Genomic DNA, 14,158 nt, shown 5'->3' with positions numbered 1-14,158 from the left:
GCAATGAATAAATGAATATAAACCTCTAACAACCCTTGGATGAGGACTCAAGCAGCACTCTGTATTGCAATACTTCCACAATCACTACCCTGGCAGAAATTAACACATTCTCTATCTTTTGTGTGTACATTTATCACATGTCCAAGGCAGTGACACTGACAGAGAAACTGATCCGATCTAATCCAAGTCTGGAAATAATTAATTGAATTAAAGAGGGGAAAAAAAACCCAACGTTGAAAGGGCACACAGATTTTAAGAAGAATTGCAAACATTTCTGATTCAGACAAACAAATCCTGATGGTAAAGAAAGAATCAACGACTGTTTCTCATGCTGGCAATATATATTTATTTTGGAGACAGGTTACCATGTGTGTATCAGGACTTCAGATTAAAACAAACTGGGATTATGAATGCTTAGCATATGCCAGTTGAAATGAAATGACTGATGTGAAGCTGACCCTTACAAGACCTTTGATTGGTCTATTTTTGCATGTGTCTCCCCCACACACTTTAAAAAAAAATAAATCTGAACATCTTTCCCTTCCCTTTCATTTCAGCCTCAGGAAAATAAATGATCATCCAACTGGACTTTTTACTAGCTTTACTATTAATCTGCTAGCAATATCAAAACAAAATATTGTTGATTCTACAACTCCAAAAGGAAGCAAAGCCTTACAATGTTCTTCCTCTACATTACCTGGCTATTGAGTCCAGCTTTAAAGACTGTCTTATATTCGTTTTATTATGCTGCAAACCTTCAGCACACACACTTTGCTGTTCCACAACAAGCTGCAGCACTGCCGGGTCTGACAGTCTGTGCAAAAGCTGCTGCAGTGCTACAAATTATTGATCACCCTTCCTCTCCATCTTCCATGTACTAACAAACATCTTTCATTAATAACAAGTTGCAAATGCTGTCCCCAAAAAGGGAAGAGAAGGATGAAGATATTTTGTGCTTTCATACAAAAAACAAACAAACACCCAGGAAAAAAAAAATCCTTCAACTCCAATCCCTCACCCCAAAAAACCCAGGTCAAAGCTATTGGTTGCCTGTTGTCCCCACCCTCCCCCTAGCTTTTATAAGTCACCATAAAACAAATGCATACAACTTACTGTACAAATACAAAGCTGCAGGCATTCAATTTACAGAACATTCTGAAAATATTTCAAGCATAAAAAGTACACTTGATAATTGCAAAAATAAAGTTTCACTTTTTAAAAAAACATTTTGATCAGAGCTCAAGCAAAACATTTAAGGATTCCTACTTCAGCTTAACTCCCTAAGAACACCATGTTCAGAAATTAAAAACAAAAACCTCAGATTTTTGGTGATAAAGTAACTGACCATGTCTTTTAATGACGAGAAATGGTATATACAACAATGGCACAGACCTTAAGCATCAACAACATATTTCAGCCAAAAGTAAGTCAGCAAGTGATCCGAGTCATTCTTAGCATCACACAGTACTCATTACTAAGAACCTCAATGCACCAAGAAAAGATATCAAGATATACTGGTATAAATGGAAGGAAAAAATCCATGACATCAAATAGGCTCAGTTTTTGTCACTGAACTTGTTTTAGGCTAAGTTTCACTAGTGCAAGACCATTTGTTTGCCCAATTAAATGAAAGCTCATAAATGTCACAATTTAAGAACACTCATACAAAACTATTTTTTTCTTTTAAAAAAGTGCCACATACCATACTTTTACTAAAAAAGTTACAAACTAATGGAAGACTGTCTGCCTCCATCTCTTGTCAACAAGGAAAGGCCAAAGTGACTCTCTGATCCCAGCTCGAAATGGTGTTCTCTGACCTATCCCCAGCATCTCTAACTTGGAGCAGTCCAGCTGAGCGTTCTTTGGACGAAGAGCACCCACAACTGGGCTATCAGTAATCTAAAAACAGAAACAAGAGACAAAAACAACACCCACACCAATTAGTAAACAGAAGTGACAAAAAAATTCTTGTACATGTACATTAGAACTTCTTCTTCACAGCTTTCTATACAGGTATGGTTACCTCCTCTCTTCTATTTTTTGCAGTTTTTTTTGGTTTGGATTTTTTTGCTATTTGCTTTTTTTATAGTTGACTTTATTTCAACTCATTATGCCATGTGAACTGTCTTAAGGCAAATTTTTGTCACTCTCTTTACTGATACTATTTGTGTTTTTCAACATTTTTTTTCATATTTTCACTCTGTGATTATCATCACAAGGAATGCTCCAGAATGTAAACAGAACCATGTTTTGATCATTATGAAGACAACCATGTCTTGAAGAAAAATAGAGTTGGGCAGAAAAAATTAAGACTAAGTGCTCTCCAGTGTTGTTCTTCCATCTTCCAAGCCACATTTCAGTTTCAGTGTTCACCAATTCTGAATCCTCAGAATTTATTTTGTACATAGGTAAAATCTTGACATGTTATATGCCTATCACATTACCAGTATGTCTTTAAGAGTAGCCTCAAGTATCAATAAAACTGCAGGACAGGTGTTTTAAGCAAAGCAAAAAAAAATTGCAGTTCTTAAGTGCATGTACTCAGAAATAAATCTGGACATTGCATTACAAAGCCCTATCTTCAAGTTAGTGTTCTATCAATCTAACATGAAAGTACAGATTTGCTTGTGACTGAGGGGAACTGTTCTGCAGAAATACCATTACACTGCACACTGGGAAACTGGTGTCTGACTGACTGTGTAATTTTCCTAATTCAGCAGATCAAAGCAGCTGTTTTTTTCTCGAGCTTGATACCAGCCAGCCCCACTCAGCAACAGAGCTTCTGTGCTGGACATGCAGAGCCTGTCCTGAAGAACAAGCTCACTTGTACAGCCACTGGGAGACCTGCTACTTGCAATGATCAGGCACATCTGTCTGCCTACAGGTCCAACAACACATCACTTACTGGTCTCAAGTGGCTGCTGGGAAGGTTGAAAGCATCTGCAATTGCACAGGCCATCTCATATTTAGTCATCTGTTCATTGCCAGACCAGTGAAAGGTTCCTTTTATTGATGGGTCCTAGAGAAGAAAGAGGAAACACAGATGAAAGGAAGCATTCAGCTGGCCCTCAGGCTAATTCCTGTGCAAGAACTGGGCAGAATTAGCATCCAGCAAGACCCTATCTCAAAAGGCATCTTCCAGCACCTCAGTCATGTTCTAGAAAAATCTGTACCCTTTCGGAGAACACCTGACCAGCAACTGAGACTGGAAACTGGTGTTACTTCTATCTGATCTGATCTCACACACAGTTTGTGGAGGAGGAAAAGGAGCTGCCCACCAACCAAGCAAATTCAAAGAGCTGGGGAGGAGAAAACTCAGCTGTTCTGTGATGTTCACTTACTCAAAAACAAAGTCAAAAGGCATAACACACATTCTGAATGTTAAACTGCAAACCCTGTACTAGTCCAGTCCATGTTTTCAAAGCTACCATGTGAAAAACATGAAGGTGGTTGTTTGTTGTTTGGTTCTGTTACCTTGCAAAGATGGTAATCTGAAGGTGCTGTGGTGAACAAATACAAGGAAGCACTTCAGCCCAGAGGCATTGTTTGGCCACTTCGGTATTGTTAATACAATAAACAATGGCACCTTTGAGAATTGCATTCAACCACATGGGTTTTTTAGTTCCAACTATCAATTTGTAAAAGGCATATCAGAATAAATTCAGCATTTCTAATTCTCTCCTCTATACCAGAAGACACAAGAGAACTTTCAGAAGGTTCTGTCTGATCCCTTCAACCACTTTTGTTTCAAAGACCACAATACCCTCACAGTCATGAACAGATAGTATTACAGCCAGTTCTTTCCTCCTTTCCAGCATTCCAAAAGCGCAAATAATCCAGAGGTTGCACAGTTCTCAGTTGTTCAGAAGCAAAGCTGAGAACTCCAACTATTTTCCCCTTGCAGAGGCTCACTTCTTGCCATTCTTACCAGCATTCTCTTCTCTGCTAGTTGTCTGCAAACAGCTGCTACATCCTTGACATTGGTAGGAAATCTCTGCTGCCAGTGGTCCATGTTAGCAGATTTATTACTGAACTGCACTTTATCAAACATAACTGTCACAGCACTTTCCTCCAGTCTTTCCACCTCTCCATACAAGACAGGAATCCTAAGCACTGCAGTTTCTAAAAGAGGTAACATTTTAGGTCATAGGTGAGTACTGATGTTACAGCACATTCTGAAAAGTGGAAGTGTTAAGAAATATGCTGATCATATTAAGCATCTACAAATCACAAATAAAATGCAAGCAGTGTGTTAGCTTATGGAATATAATTTTAATTTATATCAAAGCCAGTTTATAAACACTAAGATTATAGACATTATTGTATTATTATTCTTTTTTTTCATTTATGCCATTGATTTCCAGAAAGTTAACAAGCTTTCATTAACTGCATAAAGATGCCTGTTTGTGTTAGAACAAAAATTAAAAAATTTAAAACCCCGACTACTCTGTGCAGTTACTCTAGCCCTCCCCATCCTCACTGGGTAAGAGCAAGAAGAAAAATTCCCATCAATCACAGGTCATCATATTCAGACATAAATTGCACCCATCATGCAGAAGCTCCCATAAAAAGGACTATATTATTTTGCAGAAAAAAAAAAGACATGAACCTTGAAATAAATTAAACTTGACAAATAAGGAATAGGTTTACAGAACACAATAGTAAACAATGTTAGATTCCAGGACAGTGATTTAAGAAATTAACAAAATGCAAAGAGAAGCATATTTTATGATGGAATACATCATACTAGTCTATCTCTGTCATGAAGACTCAAAAAGCCTCTGAGGAGAAATCCAAGACTATGACAAATTACTTAAAAGTAACAGTTTTGCTGAAAGAGAAAACAAAAAAAATCGGACCTGAAATTAGAAGCTGAAGTCATCAAAAAATTGCCATTCTTAATATACTTGGAAGAAAATGCTATAGCTATTAGAGAGACAAACAGAAAAAGCTAACACAAATAATTCTCACAGAGAAGCAAACTAGAATAAGTACTTAGTCAAGAAAAACAAATAGGTACCAAACATGACACTGATTTTCTGCTGAACTAGATGCAATTATTTGGTCACTCAGTACATATGCTTTTCCTCTCTTTAAATACTAGTTGAAACATCCATGTTTCAACTGCTTTAAAAATGTTAATTCTTTGAGAAGACAGCTGCCTTCCTTTCATTCTCAGCTCTCAGGAACGTGGAGAGGATCAGCCTCATGACTAACAGCTCTGAGGACCTCCTGACACTTTGTAGTTCTGTAAGCATGACTTTATACATACATATATATTTATAAGCATGTATTCCCTTCTAAGCAAAGTAAAGTATCTTTTTAAAAAAATGTTAAAACCACTTACTGGAGATTTTTGCATTTTACAACAGAAATGGACAGGGCAGTTCTTCACACAGCTATAGATTTGGCCAATGGAAGTCTACCTACACCATATCAGCAAATCAGAGGTTGGAACACCAGTACATGGAAAACACTTGTATTTGTACGAATCAAGAGAACTCATATTTTCAAACTCTTCACTCAGCACCACCTCAACAATCCTCCTGCTAATAATACCACTGCTGCAACCCACTGCTGCCTGACAAATCCTGCTCCAAAAGGTTACGAAACCAAACGGCAGTGCTGAGCTGGGGGAAGATAGCCATACATCCTTGGATTTGGTAAAGCCTTATCTTCATTGCCAGTCTAGAATAGGGAGCAAATAGCATCCACAGTCAAATCTGGAGATTGTATTTAATCTAGAGGTGGAGTGAAAAACTTGTCATTTAAATTTATTATTACTTAAATGAGACTTTTTTTTTTTTACTAAGTTTCCTTCTTACTAGTAATGCCAGATCCATCATATACAGCATATGTTTACTTACTGGAAGATCACCACACTAATTTATCAATAACTTGGTTCTCTGGTGGGAAGCACAGAACCACAGTGTATCAGAAGCCTCTTCTGCATTTGCACTGAGATTACTTTCTTCAGATTTTCTGATAAAGTACAAGTGCTTCTTTCCTTATAATCTGTAACTGGACACTGACAGTGCACTACCCAAAATTAGCTAAATCTCTCTTTTATACAAGAAATAAGTTTCAATTAAAGATAACATGCTCTTTTCCCTGAAGTATAATTTTATAAACTATGTTTGTATATTTTGTGTGCCAAATTTTCATTAAGAAAAGATGTAAGCAAACTTTAAAAAAAAACTCATTGTTTAAAACCATAAGTATGTTATTAACCCATTAGAAAGTGTTACAGGCAGGAATCTGATGTGTGCAGGTGAGTAAAACCAAAATGGGTGGCCTGTTGGTATACATAATACAGCAAAACCCAAAGAGTAGCAAGACTCCAAGTTGATTTGAGCTGTATTATTACTGAATCACAGGTCTGGTTCTCCTTTTAAGTAAACATACATTGACAACACTTGCAATGCATCCCCATAAATTACTGCAGCTATATATTGAATGAAGTATATTGTTTTTCCTTAGGAACAGCAGATCCACAACAGACAAAGGTTTATGAATGTCCATCAGGGAGAGACAAATAACATGAATGAAGACTGGAACAGGTGAGAAATAACAGCTTTAATCAAGATATAAGCAAGAGGAATTGCTCATGAGCAAGGAGACCAACTCCTAATCACATTCTTCTCTGAAGCTTGCTTCCATGGTTTTGCAACTTCATTGTTGACTTAGGAGTCTACTAAGCTAACATATAACTAAGTTAAAATAGAAAAAATAGAAAGTCTGTATTAAAAATACAGTTTTTTTGATTGAGTGTCTTTACCTTCATTGAGTGTCTTACCTTCATTGTTTTCCAGAACAGCCTTTTCACCCTCCAGTTTGGTTTTACCATATAAATTCAGGGGATTTGGTACATCAGTCTCTTTATATGGAGGGCTTGTTCCATCAAATACATAGTCTGTACTGATGTAGATCAGAAATGCTCCAACTCCAGCTAGGAAGAAAATGTTTATAGATAATTTGTATTAATTCATGCCATCTTTGAAATCCCAATAGACCCTTAAATCTCCCAAGGATTCATCTTCCATGCACATCCATTCCTTCTGCTTTGTCTGCTCCCTGATCCTACAGAGTGAAGGACTCTTACGGAAAAAAGATCAGCAGCACACTGATGCAGAAGTGACATTGACACTTGCACTGTGTGTACTGATGTCCTGTATAAACAGATGCAGGATTTTGACCAGACACAAATCCATGAGATGAGGTCTCCTTACCTGCCTCCTTTGCTACATTTGCTGAAGCAGCCACATTGAGCTGAGAAGCAGCATCTGGTTGACCTTCTACAACATCTGGCCTTCTCTCAGCAGCACAGTGCACTATAACATGAGGCTGGAAATTAAAGACTAATTTTAAACAACCAACATGTCAAGAGATGGCAGTTGCACCCTAACTCTAGCGATGACACCCCTCAGGCAAAACTAAGTAATAAAAACACCATTGTTATTTTTAATTCTGGAATTCTGAGGAACACCTTTTCCTTACTAACATTTTATAATAAAATCATGCTGTTTCAAGATACAAAAAACATTTATCATGAATTGTGTAATTATGGTCTTCAGTAGCTTCAATCTTACAGCAACTCTGAAGTTGTGGGGATTTTTTTCTTTTTAACTCTGTACAGTAAAATATATATTAATATAAGATAGATCTCTCACACATACAAGGGTACTAAAAATTTTTACTAAGCTATTTACTCATGGCTTACTTTACATTTGCAGATTACTAAAATGATATTGACTATTCTATAGAATGGCACTCTGGATAGTGTATTTCAGGTTTTATATATTCCTCTTGGCGCTCAGACTGAAAAAACTGTGAACACTGCACATTACACAGAGTTACTGGTGTTGTGTTTAAATATTCCTTCACTTCCCCAGAAATGCCTATTGAAATGTTACTGAGTGAATAACTCAGTATTAACTCTTAATAAAAACTCAGTAATAACTCAGAATAACTCTTTGCAGTGTGCTGGCACGTACAGCTGTGCCTGCAGCCTGCCTGTGGCCAGCACAGCAAAGCCCAGAGCTGTCTGCAGCTACAGAGCAAAGCTCTGCTCTGGGTGGGGCAGAACACACACCTCTGTCAGAGCTCTGCCAAAGCACCAGCCTTGCTCCCCCCCCAGAACTCCGCAGCACCAACAGCTGACTACAGCACACATAATATACCCCTCCCATCCTCTTTATACTCCAGAAACATACCTGAAAATCATGGATAATGTCATGAACTGCAATAGAGTCCAGAAGATTAACATGTTCAAATCTGGGCTGAGCTCTCCTGTATCCACAACCAACTGTGTTCCAATTATTTTCATTGAATTCTTTAAACACAGCTCTGCCAAGAAGTCCCGTAGCACCAGTGATCAAAACTCTCCTACTGGGAATATCAACATCTTCCTAGGGAAATGACAACAGGAAAAGTTTTGTTTCTACTGGAATTTTTTACTCCTTTTTTTTTTCTTGAAAAGTATGAAAAACTATAGTCAGAGGCTAGTGTATTAAAAAAAGCTTCTCCTGAGTCTTTTGGAGTGCCCCATTCAACAGCAGCATCTGTGAGGACAGCACTGCAGCCAGTCAACTATTTAACCATATATTCAAAGGTAATGAAAACAAAACTCTAGTGAGAAACTCATTTACTTCTACAACAATCCAAACCACTACTGGAGACAGAATTTTAAATTCAAAAGCTGGTAACTTTGTGCAATCTTAAAGGAGGGAACTAATTTCTTTAGAAAATGGACCCAGAAGATGTAACATATAGGGCCCAAATCCTACAGCATATAATTCTGGATAGACTGTGCCTGTTAGGAGCTGCAGCACTACAATTTAACTTACCGTAGTAAATAAAATCTTGAATTTTATTATTAAATGGAAGGGTAATTCATTGTTATTCAACACAATAGTCTAAGAGTAAGCAAAACTGAGATACAAATGTCAATTTTACAATATGCATTTAGAAGCAATTTGACAATTCAGCTCTCAATCTATACAACAGATTAAAGCTGTACTTCAGCTCCTGAACATTTTGGTCCTTGGGACAGCTGAGAACATCAGCACACATGAACTTCATCCCACCCCTCACTAGAAAATGAAGTTTTTAAGACAGCAAACACAAGATCTGTGTCTGCCTCTGCAATGTTTACTTTCCTTTAATGCTTTCTTTCTGTTTCCACCATGAATAAATGCAAAAAATGCCAGCTAAAAACAAAAATGAAAGCATATCTTTACCATGCCTGTGCAGAAAAAAGTTTGGGTGTGCAGAACCCACAAATCTTTGCTTTCCTGACCACTTTACAGACAAGTACAATCTGTGACAAATTACTATAATTCTGTGCATCACAGAATGCTTTCTGCTATGCAATCTCAATAGCTCAGTAATTTCTAAGCATTGTACCAGACTGCTACTTTTTGATTGCAGCACAGGAAGCCACAGCAATCACCCCCAAATTACTGTCTTTCACCCTTGCAGTTAAAAAGCTTTTGTTCCATAAGGGTAAATGCAGAGGGGCATGATGGAAACAGCCTACCCAAAACAATTGTTCCAAGTTCCCAGCACGGTGCATGCATTTTTCTCAACTCTCAATCACCAGAAGAAGGCTAATTTATTCCCATTTATACTAGATGAAAATTAATAATTTACATCGGGACAGTTGCCTGAAAATGACAGACTATAACAAGTGACATTTCAAAAAGTTACTTTTATCCTTAAATTTTACCTGACAACACAAGCTGGTTTATTTTTAAGGCAACCCAGTCTTCTCAGAACAGCATAAGCAAGAACATGCAACTATTATTTTCTTCTGTACTACTTCTCTGCACAGTGTCACAGGACCTATCATCAGGGCTTCCACAGCCAGAGGTGCCCCCTAATAAATATCCAACACTTGCTGCAGATCAAAGTCAAAAGGTTCTCTAAAAACATCACTGAATATCTTCAGTAAGTAGGAAGTGACCAACCCAAAATTTGCAAATTCTGATGTTTTAGAACCTTATTCACCTAAGTTTGTTTATTTTATATATAATGAAGAGGATGTTACATCAGCAGCACAGCTTGAACTGGACACAAACACAGCTTTCACCAAACACAGCTTGCATGCTACTACTGCTGTCTGCAAGAGTAATTGATTCCAATCACTTGTTTCTGAAAGAGCAAGACAAATGATGAATGGTTCTCATAAATCCACCACCAACTAATTACCAGTTTGAACCTCTTCTTGACACAAGTTTTAACAATCCAGTGATACAGAACCTGAGCAGATGAACTCTTGCCCTGCATGCTGCCTTGCTCCTTCACAGCACATCATCTAGCTGCAGCAGCATTTCTGTGGTCATCTAACACTACTGAAACATGCAATTTTGAGCCATCTCATTTAATGTTATATGGTGTCCATATTAACCACGATCAACAAAAATCTATTGTGTTTAGAAGTCTCAATTCAAATAAACAAGTCACAGCATTATTTGATTTAAAAATAGCCTTTATGAGACACCAGATCACTTTGCAGACAGTACCAAAATATAAAATAACAGCATAAATTATAACAAGAACAAAATATCATGCATTTCAAATTGAAAACCAAAAACAAGCACTTTTACAGTTTTTCATAAAGTTTTTCAAGCTTTATAACTTTCTTTAGAAAATCATAATGAACTGAAAACGCCAATTTTAAAGAATAGCTGCCAAAACGCAGAAGCAAATCTTTTACTAGTGTAAAAGGATTGTGAAAGATCCGATGAGATACGAGTCACTACAGGGAAGGGAAGGTGAGTCTGAGCTCCGTCAGCTCTGACATGCCCGGCAGGCACAGAAAGCAAAAGGCAAAGCCCGGAGCTCTCCGAAGGCTCGGAATGACAGGTGAACCTACACTGGTGTCGGCAGAAGTTGCTCTGCCCTTCCCTACACGCCCAGTCCTCCTTGCTGCGGCAGCTCACGTACACCTGTGGGACAGCGGAGGGGTCGGTCCGCGGAACCGCCGCACACGGCCTCCACCCCCGAGCCCTTCCCCGAGCCCCGGCCCGCCCGGAGCGGCGCCGCGACCCCCGAGCGCGGCGGGCGGCCCGCACAGCGTCCCGGTGCCGCTCCGCGCGGACACGACACGCCCCGGCTCCCGGAGCCCGCGGCGCCCCCGGCCGCGCCCCCCGGGCACCCGCGGCCCCTCCGGGCGGCCGCGGCCCCCCGCGCCCGGCCCCGCCGCCAGCGCGTCAGCGCTCCGGGCCTGCCCGCCCGGCCCCGCGCCGCACAGCGGCCCCGCGGCGGGCTGCCGGCCCCTCCGCCCTCACCTCCACGAGCTCGCAGCGTCCCGGCGCGAAGCGGATCCTGAGCTCCTTCTCCCGGCCCACCATGGCGGGGCCGGGCCGGGCCTGGCGCCGCTGCGCGCCCGCGGCTCCCGGCGCTGCGCGAGGGAGGCGCCGCGCCCTGCCCAGCGCCGCGCCGCAGGGGGCGCCCGCGCCCCACGCACGCGCCGCCGCCGCCGCGCGCTCATTGGCCGGGGCGCGCCGGAGGGGGCGGGGCCAGGACGGGCATTTAAAGGGGCAGGAGCGCCTCGCGGGGCGGGGAGGCAGGGAACTGCGTGAGGGACAGACGGGCGGCCGGGGGCCGTGAGGGAGCGCCGAGCCCCGGCCGCCCCGCGGCGCCGAGCCCCGGCCGCCCCGCGGCGCCGAGCCCCGGCCGCCCCGCGGCGCCGAGCCCCGGCCGCCCCGCGGCGCCGAGCCCCGGCCGCCCCGCGGCGCCGAGCCCCGGCCGCCCCGAGCACTCCCGGCCCCGCGGGAGGAGGGGAGCAGAGGGGTCCGCTGCTCCCGGCACACCGCGAGCACCGCGGCTGCCTTACCTGCAGGACCGGCTCCTCTTCATGGTGCTTTCATCTAACAAAAGTCACTGCCGTGCGTTTTAACATCTGAGCACGCTTCCCCTATTGAAACTGTGAACTTTCTATTGTGAGTCCTCGTTTGTAAAAAAATAAATTGGAACTTCAGAATTAGACCAAAATATCTACTGATACTGCATATAGTTCTGTCACATATTCACTAAAAATTACTTAATAGCGCGTTTTAGAGTGGAGAAAAAGAAGCATTTCCAAATTGCTTTTATCCAGAGTTTGATGTAAAACCAACTGGTAAATCCCAGAGAAGGAGAGGTTGTTTTTGAGAGAGCAATGAGTGCTTACAGTACTGCTCCTGTATGTATCATGCTTACAAGGTGACAGGTTTGATTTCTTTTTCAACTCAAAGTTTTGAAGGTAACAGGATACTGTAAACAAAGTGTTACAGTACCATTTTTGACCCACAAAGGCAGAGACTGTGCCTTGCAAGAGAACTCAAGTTAAGTAGATGCATAAAAACAACTGGCTAAAACTCACTGTAGCTACTTCACACTTGTATCTGTGCCAATGAATTTATTTCAACTTAACTTGGTTAAAATAGTTTTAATTGGAAATACTGAAGGAAGAAAACCAGAAAAGTCTATCAAAGTTTAATAAAACTTTATAGAATATTGTAAATTATCTTTATGACAAACAGCTAACATTTAAAGGACAAAAAGGCATAGATATGTAAAAAACCACTTCAGCCAGTTTCTGCCTTCATGAAATACAGATGCTCCTTTTTTCCCCCCCTGTAACAAACTATTCACATTTAATTGCCTTCCATTAACCTTAGAATTCTACTTCAAAATATCAGTAATTGATATCTTGAAATAAAAAAGAATCTTCAAAGAAATACCAAACTGTTTAGCAACATGGAGGTAAGAACTAGTACACCTGATGTTACACCATCTCCTCCCAACACTGCTTGGAAGAGCTCCCTGTGCATTTCAACAAAAAGCATGATGGAGAAATTAAAACTGTCTTCCAGGCTCAGAAGAGAAAAACAGCAAAAGCATGAACACTGAAATCTCAAGCTATCATCATAAATCAGTCTGTAAAATAACATCTTTGTCACCAGAATAAGTTAACTTATATGTAGTTTTTGTGTTTTCATTATATAGTTTTTCCTCAAATATTTACCTCAAGTTCTGTAGTGTTCTACCTATACTTTCAATTTCTTTATTATTGTTACATCCACTTTGTGAAACACTATGATTAACAATAAAAATTGTACTGTTGTCTAGATCACAGTCACTTAAGCATTATGCATCCCTGGGTGATTAAATGGATCACTCATTAAATTAACATTTCAGGCTGTAATTCACAGAGACTAAAGCATAATTAAGTCTCCCTCTCTCCTCCTTGTTTGCTTTTCTCTTGATTTTGTAACCAAAGTGGTAGCAACCTGTTAATGCAAATATGCAGAGCCTTACCTGCTCCATTTCCAGCAGCATTTTGGGCACTGCCAAACCACAGAGGGAATTAGCAGCCAAGGAAATCACTGCAGTTCAACTGCACTTGTCCCTTTGTCTGCTGTGCCTGCAGAGAGCACATGGACTGAGAGTAGCACTGGCTCTGCTGACCTTTGAAACCAAAACACAAATCCCAGCCCTGCATCACGTGTGGCTCCAATTCCTGTTAAGCTTTTGGTCTGGTCCCAGTGGTACCATTTAAGCAGCTCAGTACGAGCTTAAATTTTTACCTCGTAACAGCCAGCATGAGGCAAGCACGGCCATTGTGTGCATGAGATCATTCAAAGCACTGGCACTGAGTCTTATACAGTTTGTCCTTTATAGCAAACAGGAGGAGCGCTCTAATTAGGTCAGGCAGGTTGAGAATTCTAAGAGCTCTTCACGTTACATTTCAACTAAGCACAGCCCAGCTCTTGCTACAATACATCGAGATGAATCATTAGAGAAATAACTTTATGTTAAATCATGTATTTTTCAATTAAAAAAAAATCTACCGGAACATGAAAGTAATGAATTCCTGCTGTGAATACAAATGCCAGTTGAGCTACAAGTGTCAAGGTTTCAGTTTTTAATACTTAATTTCATAGAAGTGCAAGAAAGTGAAAAAGCCTCCTAGACTGAAGTTGACAAAAAGCCTTCAACTTCCCCTTGACTTCCACCCTTTGCTTCTCTCCCTGCTCTGCGATTTATCAGTGTCTTAACGCTGTAAGGCTAGCAGAATTATTTGCTGGAGTTTGTATTTTCTTCTGTCAGTATAAGGATGCTCATGCCAGCTGTATCAAACCAGGATGTAGGAACCCTAAAGGCCCAGTCC

The 14,158-nt window shown here is 40.7% G+C and overlaps 1 protein-coding gene across 2 annotated transcripts; it reads right to left on the bottom strand.

Annotated features, from left to right (window-relative positions):
• Window positions 1-322: 322 nt before the first annotated feature.
• MAT2B (methionine adenosyltransferase 2 non-catalytic beta subunit) lies at window positions 323-13,459 on the bottom strand. 2 transcript variants are annotated; one of them, XM_021549457.3, is made up of 7 exons: window positions 13,306-13,459; window positions 8,214-8,408; window positions 7,230-7,344; window positions 6,797-6,949; window positions 3,929-4,122; window positions 2,906-3,019; window positions 323-1,899 (listed from the first exon to the last, which is right to left on the bottom strand). In XM_021549457.3, the coding sequence occupies exons 1-7, from the start codon at window positions 13,324-13,326 to the stop codon at window positions 1,729-1,731; spliced, it is 963 nt and encodes a 320-aa protein (XP_021405132.1). In that variant the 5' UTR covers window positions 13,327-13,459; the 3' UTR covers window positions 323-1,728. The 2 variants fall into 2 exon arrangements, with proteins under 2 accessions (XP_021405132.1, XP_021405131.1); XM_021549456.2 differs by lacking the exon at window positions 13,306-13,459 and adding an exon at window positions 11,292-11,419.
• Window positions 13,460-14,158: the final 699 nt, after the last annotated feature.

The sequence above is a fragment of the Lonchura striata genome, chromosome 15 (assembly GCF_046129695.1).
Source record: "Lonchura striata isolate bLonStr1 chromosome 15, bLonStr1.mat, whole genome shotgun sequence".
NCBI classification, from domain to species: Eukaryota; Metazoa; Chordata; class Aves; order Passeriformes; family Estrildidae; genus Lonchura; species Lonchura striata.
Note: the sequence above shows the minus strand (reverse complement) of the source record. Positions and strands in the feature narration are given on the sequence as shown.

What these genes read in the sequence shown, in the direction of transcription:
- MAT2B (XM_021549456.2), bottom strand. Translation starts at nt 11,354, where the DNA reads ATGGTGGGCCGGGAGAAGGAGCTCAGGATCCGCTTCGCGCCGGGACGC. An exon ending in ACATTATCCATGATTTTCAG is followed by an intron (nt 7,345 to 8,213) that starts GTATGTTTCTGG and finishes TTTAATTTCCAG; the next exon opens with CCTCATGTTATAGTGCACTG. An exon ending in TGTTCTGGAAAACAATGAAG is followed by an intron (nt 4,123 to 6,796) that starts GTAAGACACTCA and finishes TACCTCTTTTAG; the next exon opens with AAACTGCAGTGCTTAGGATT.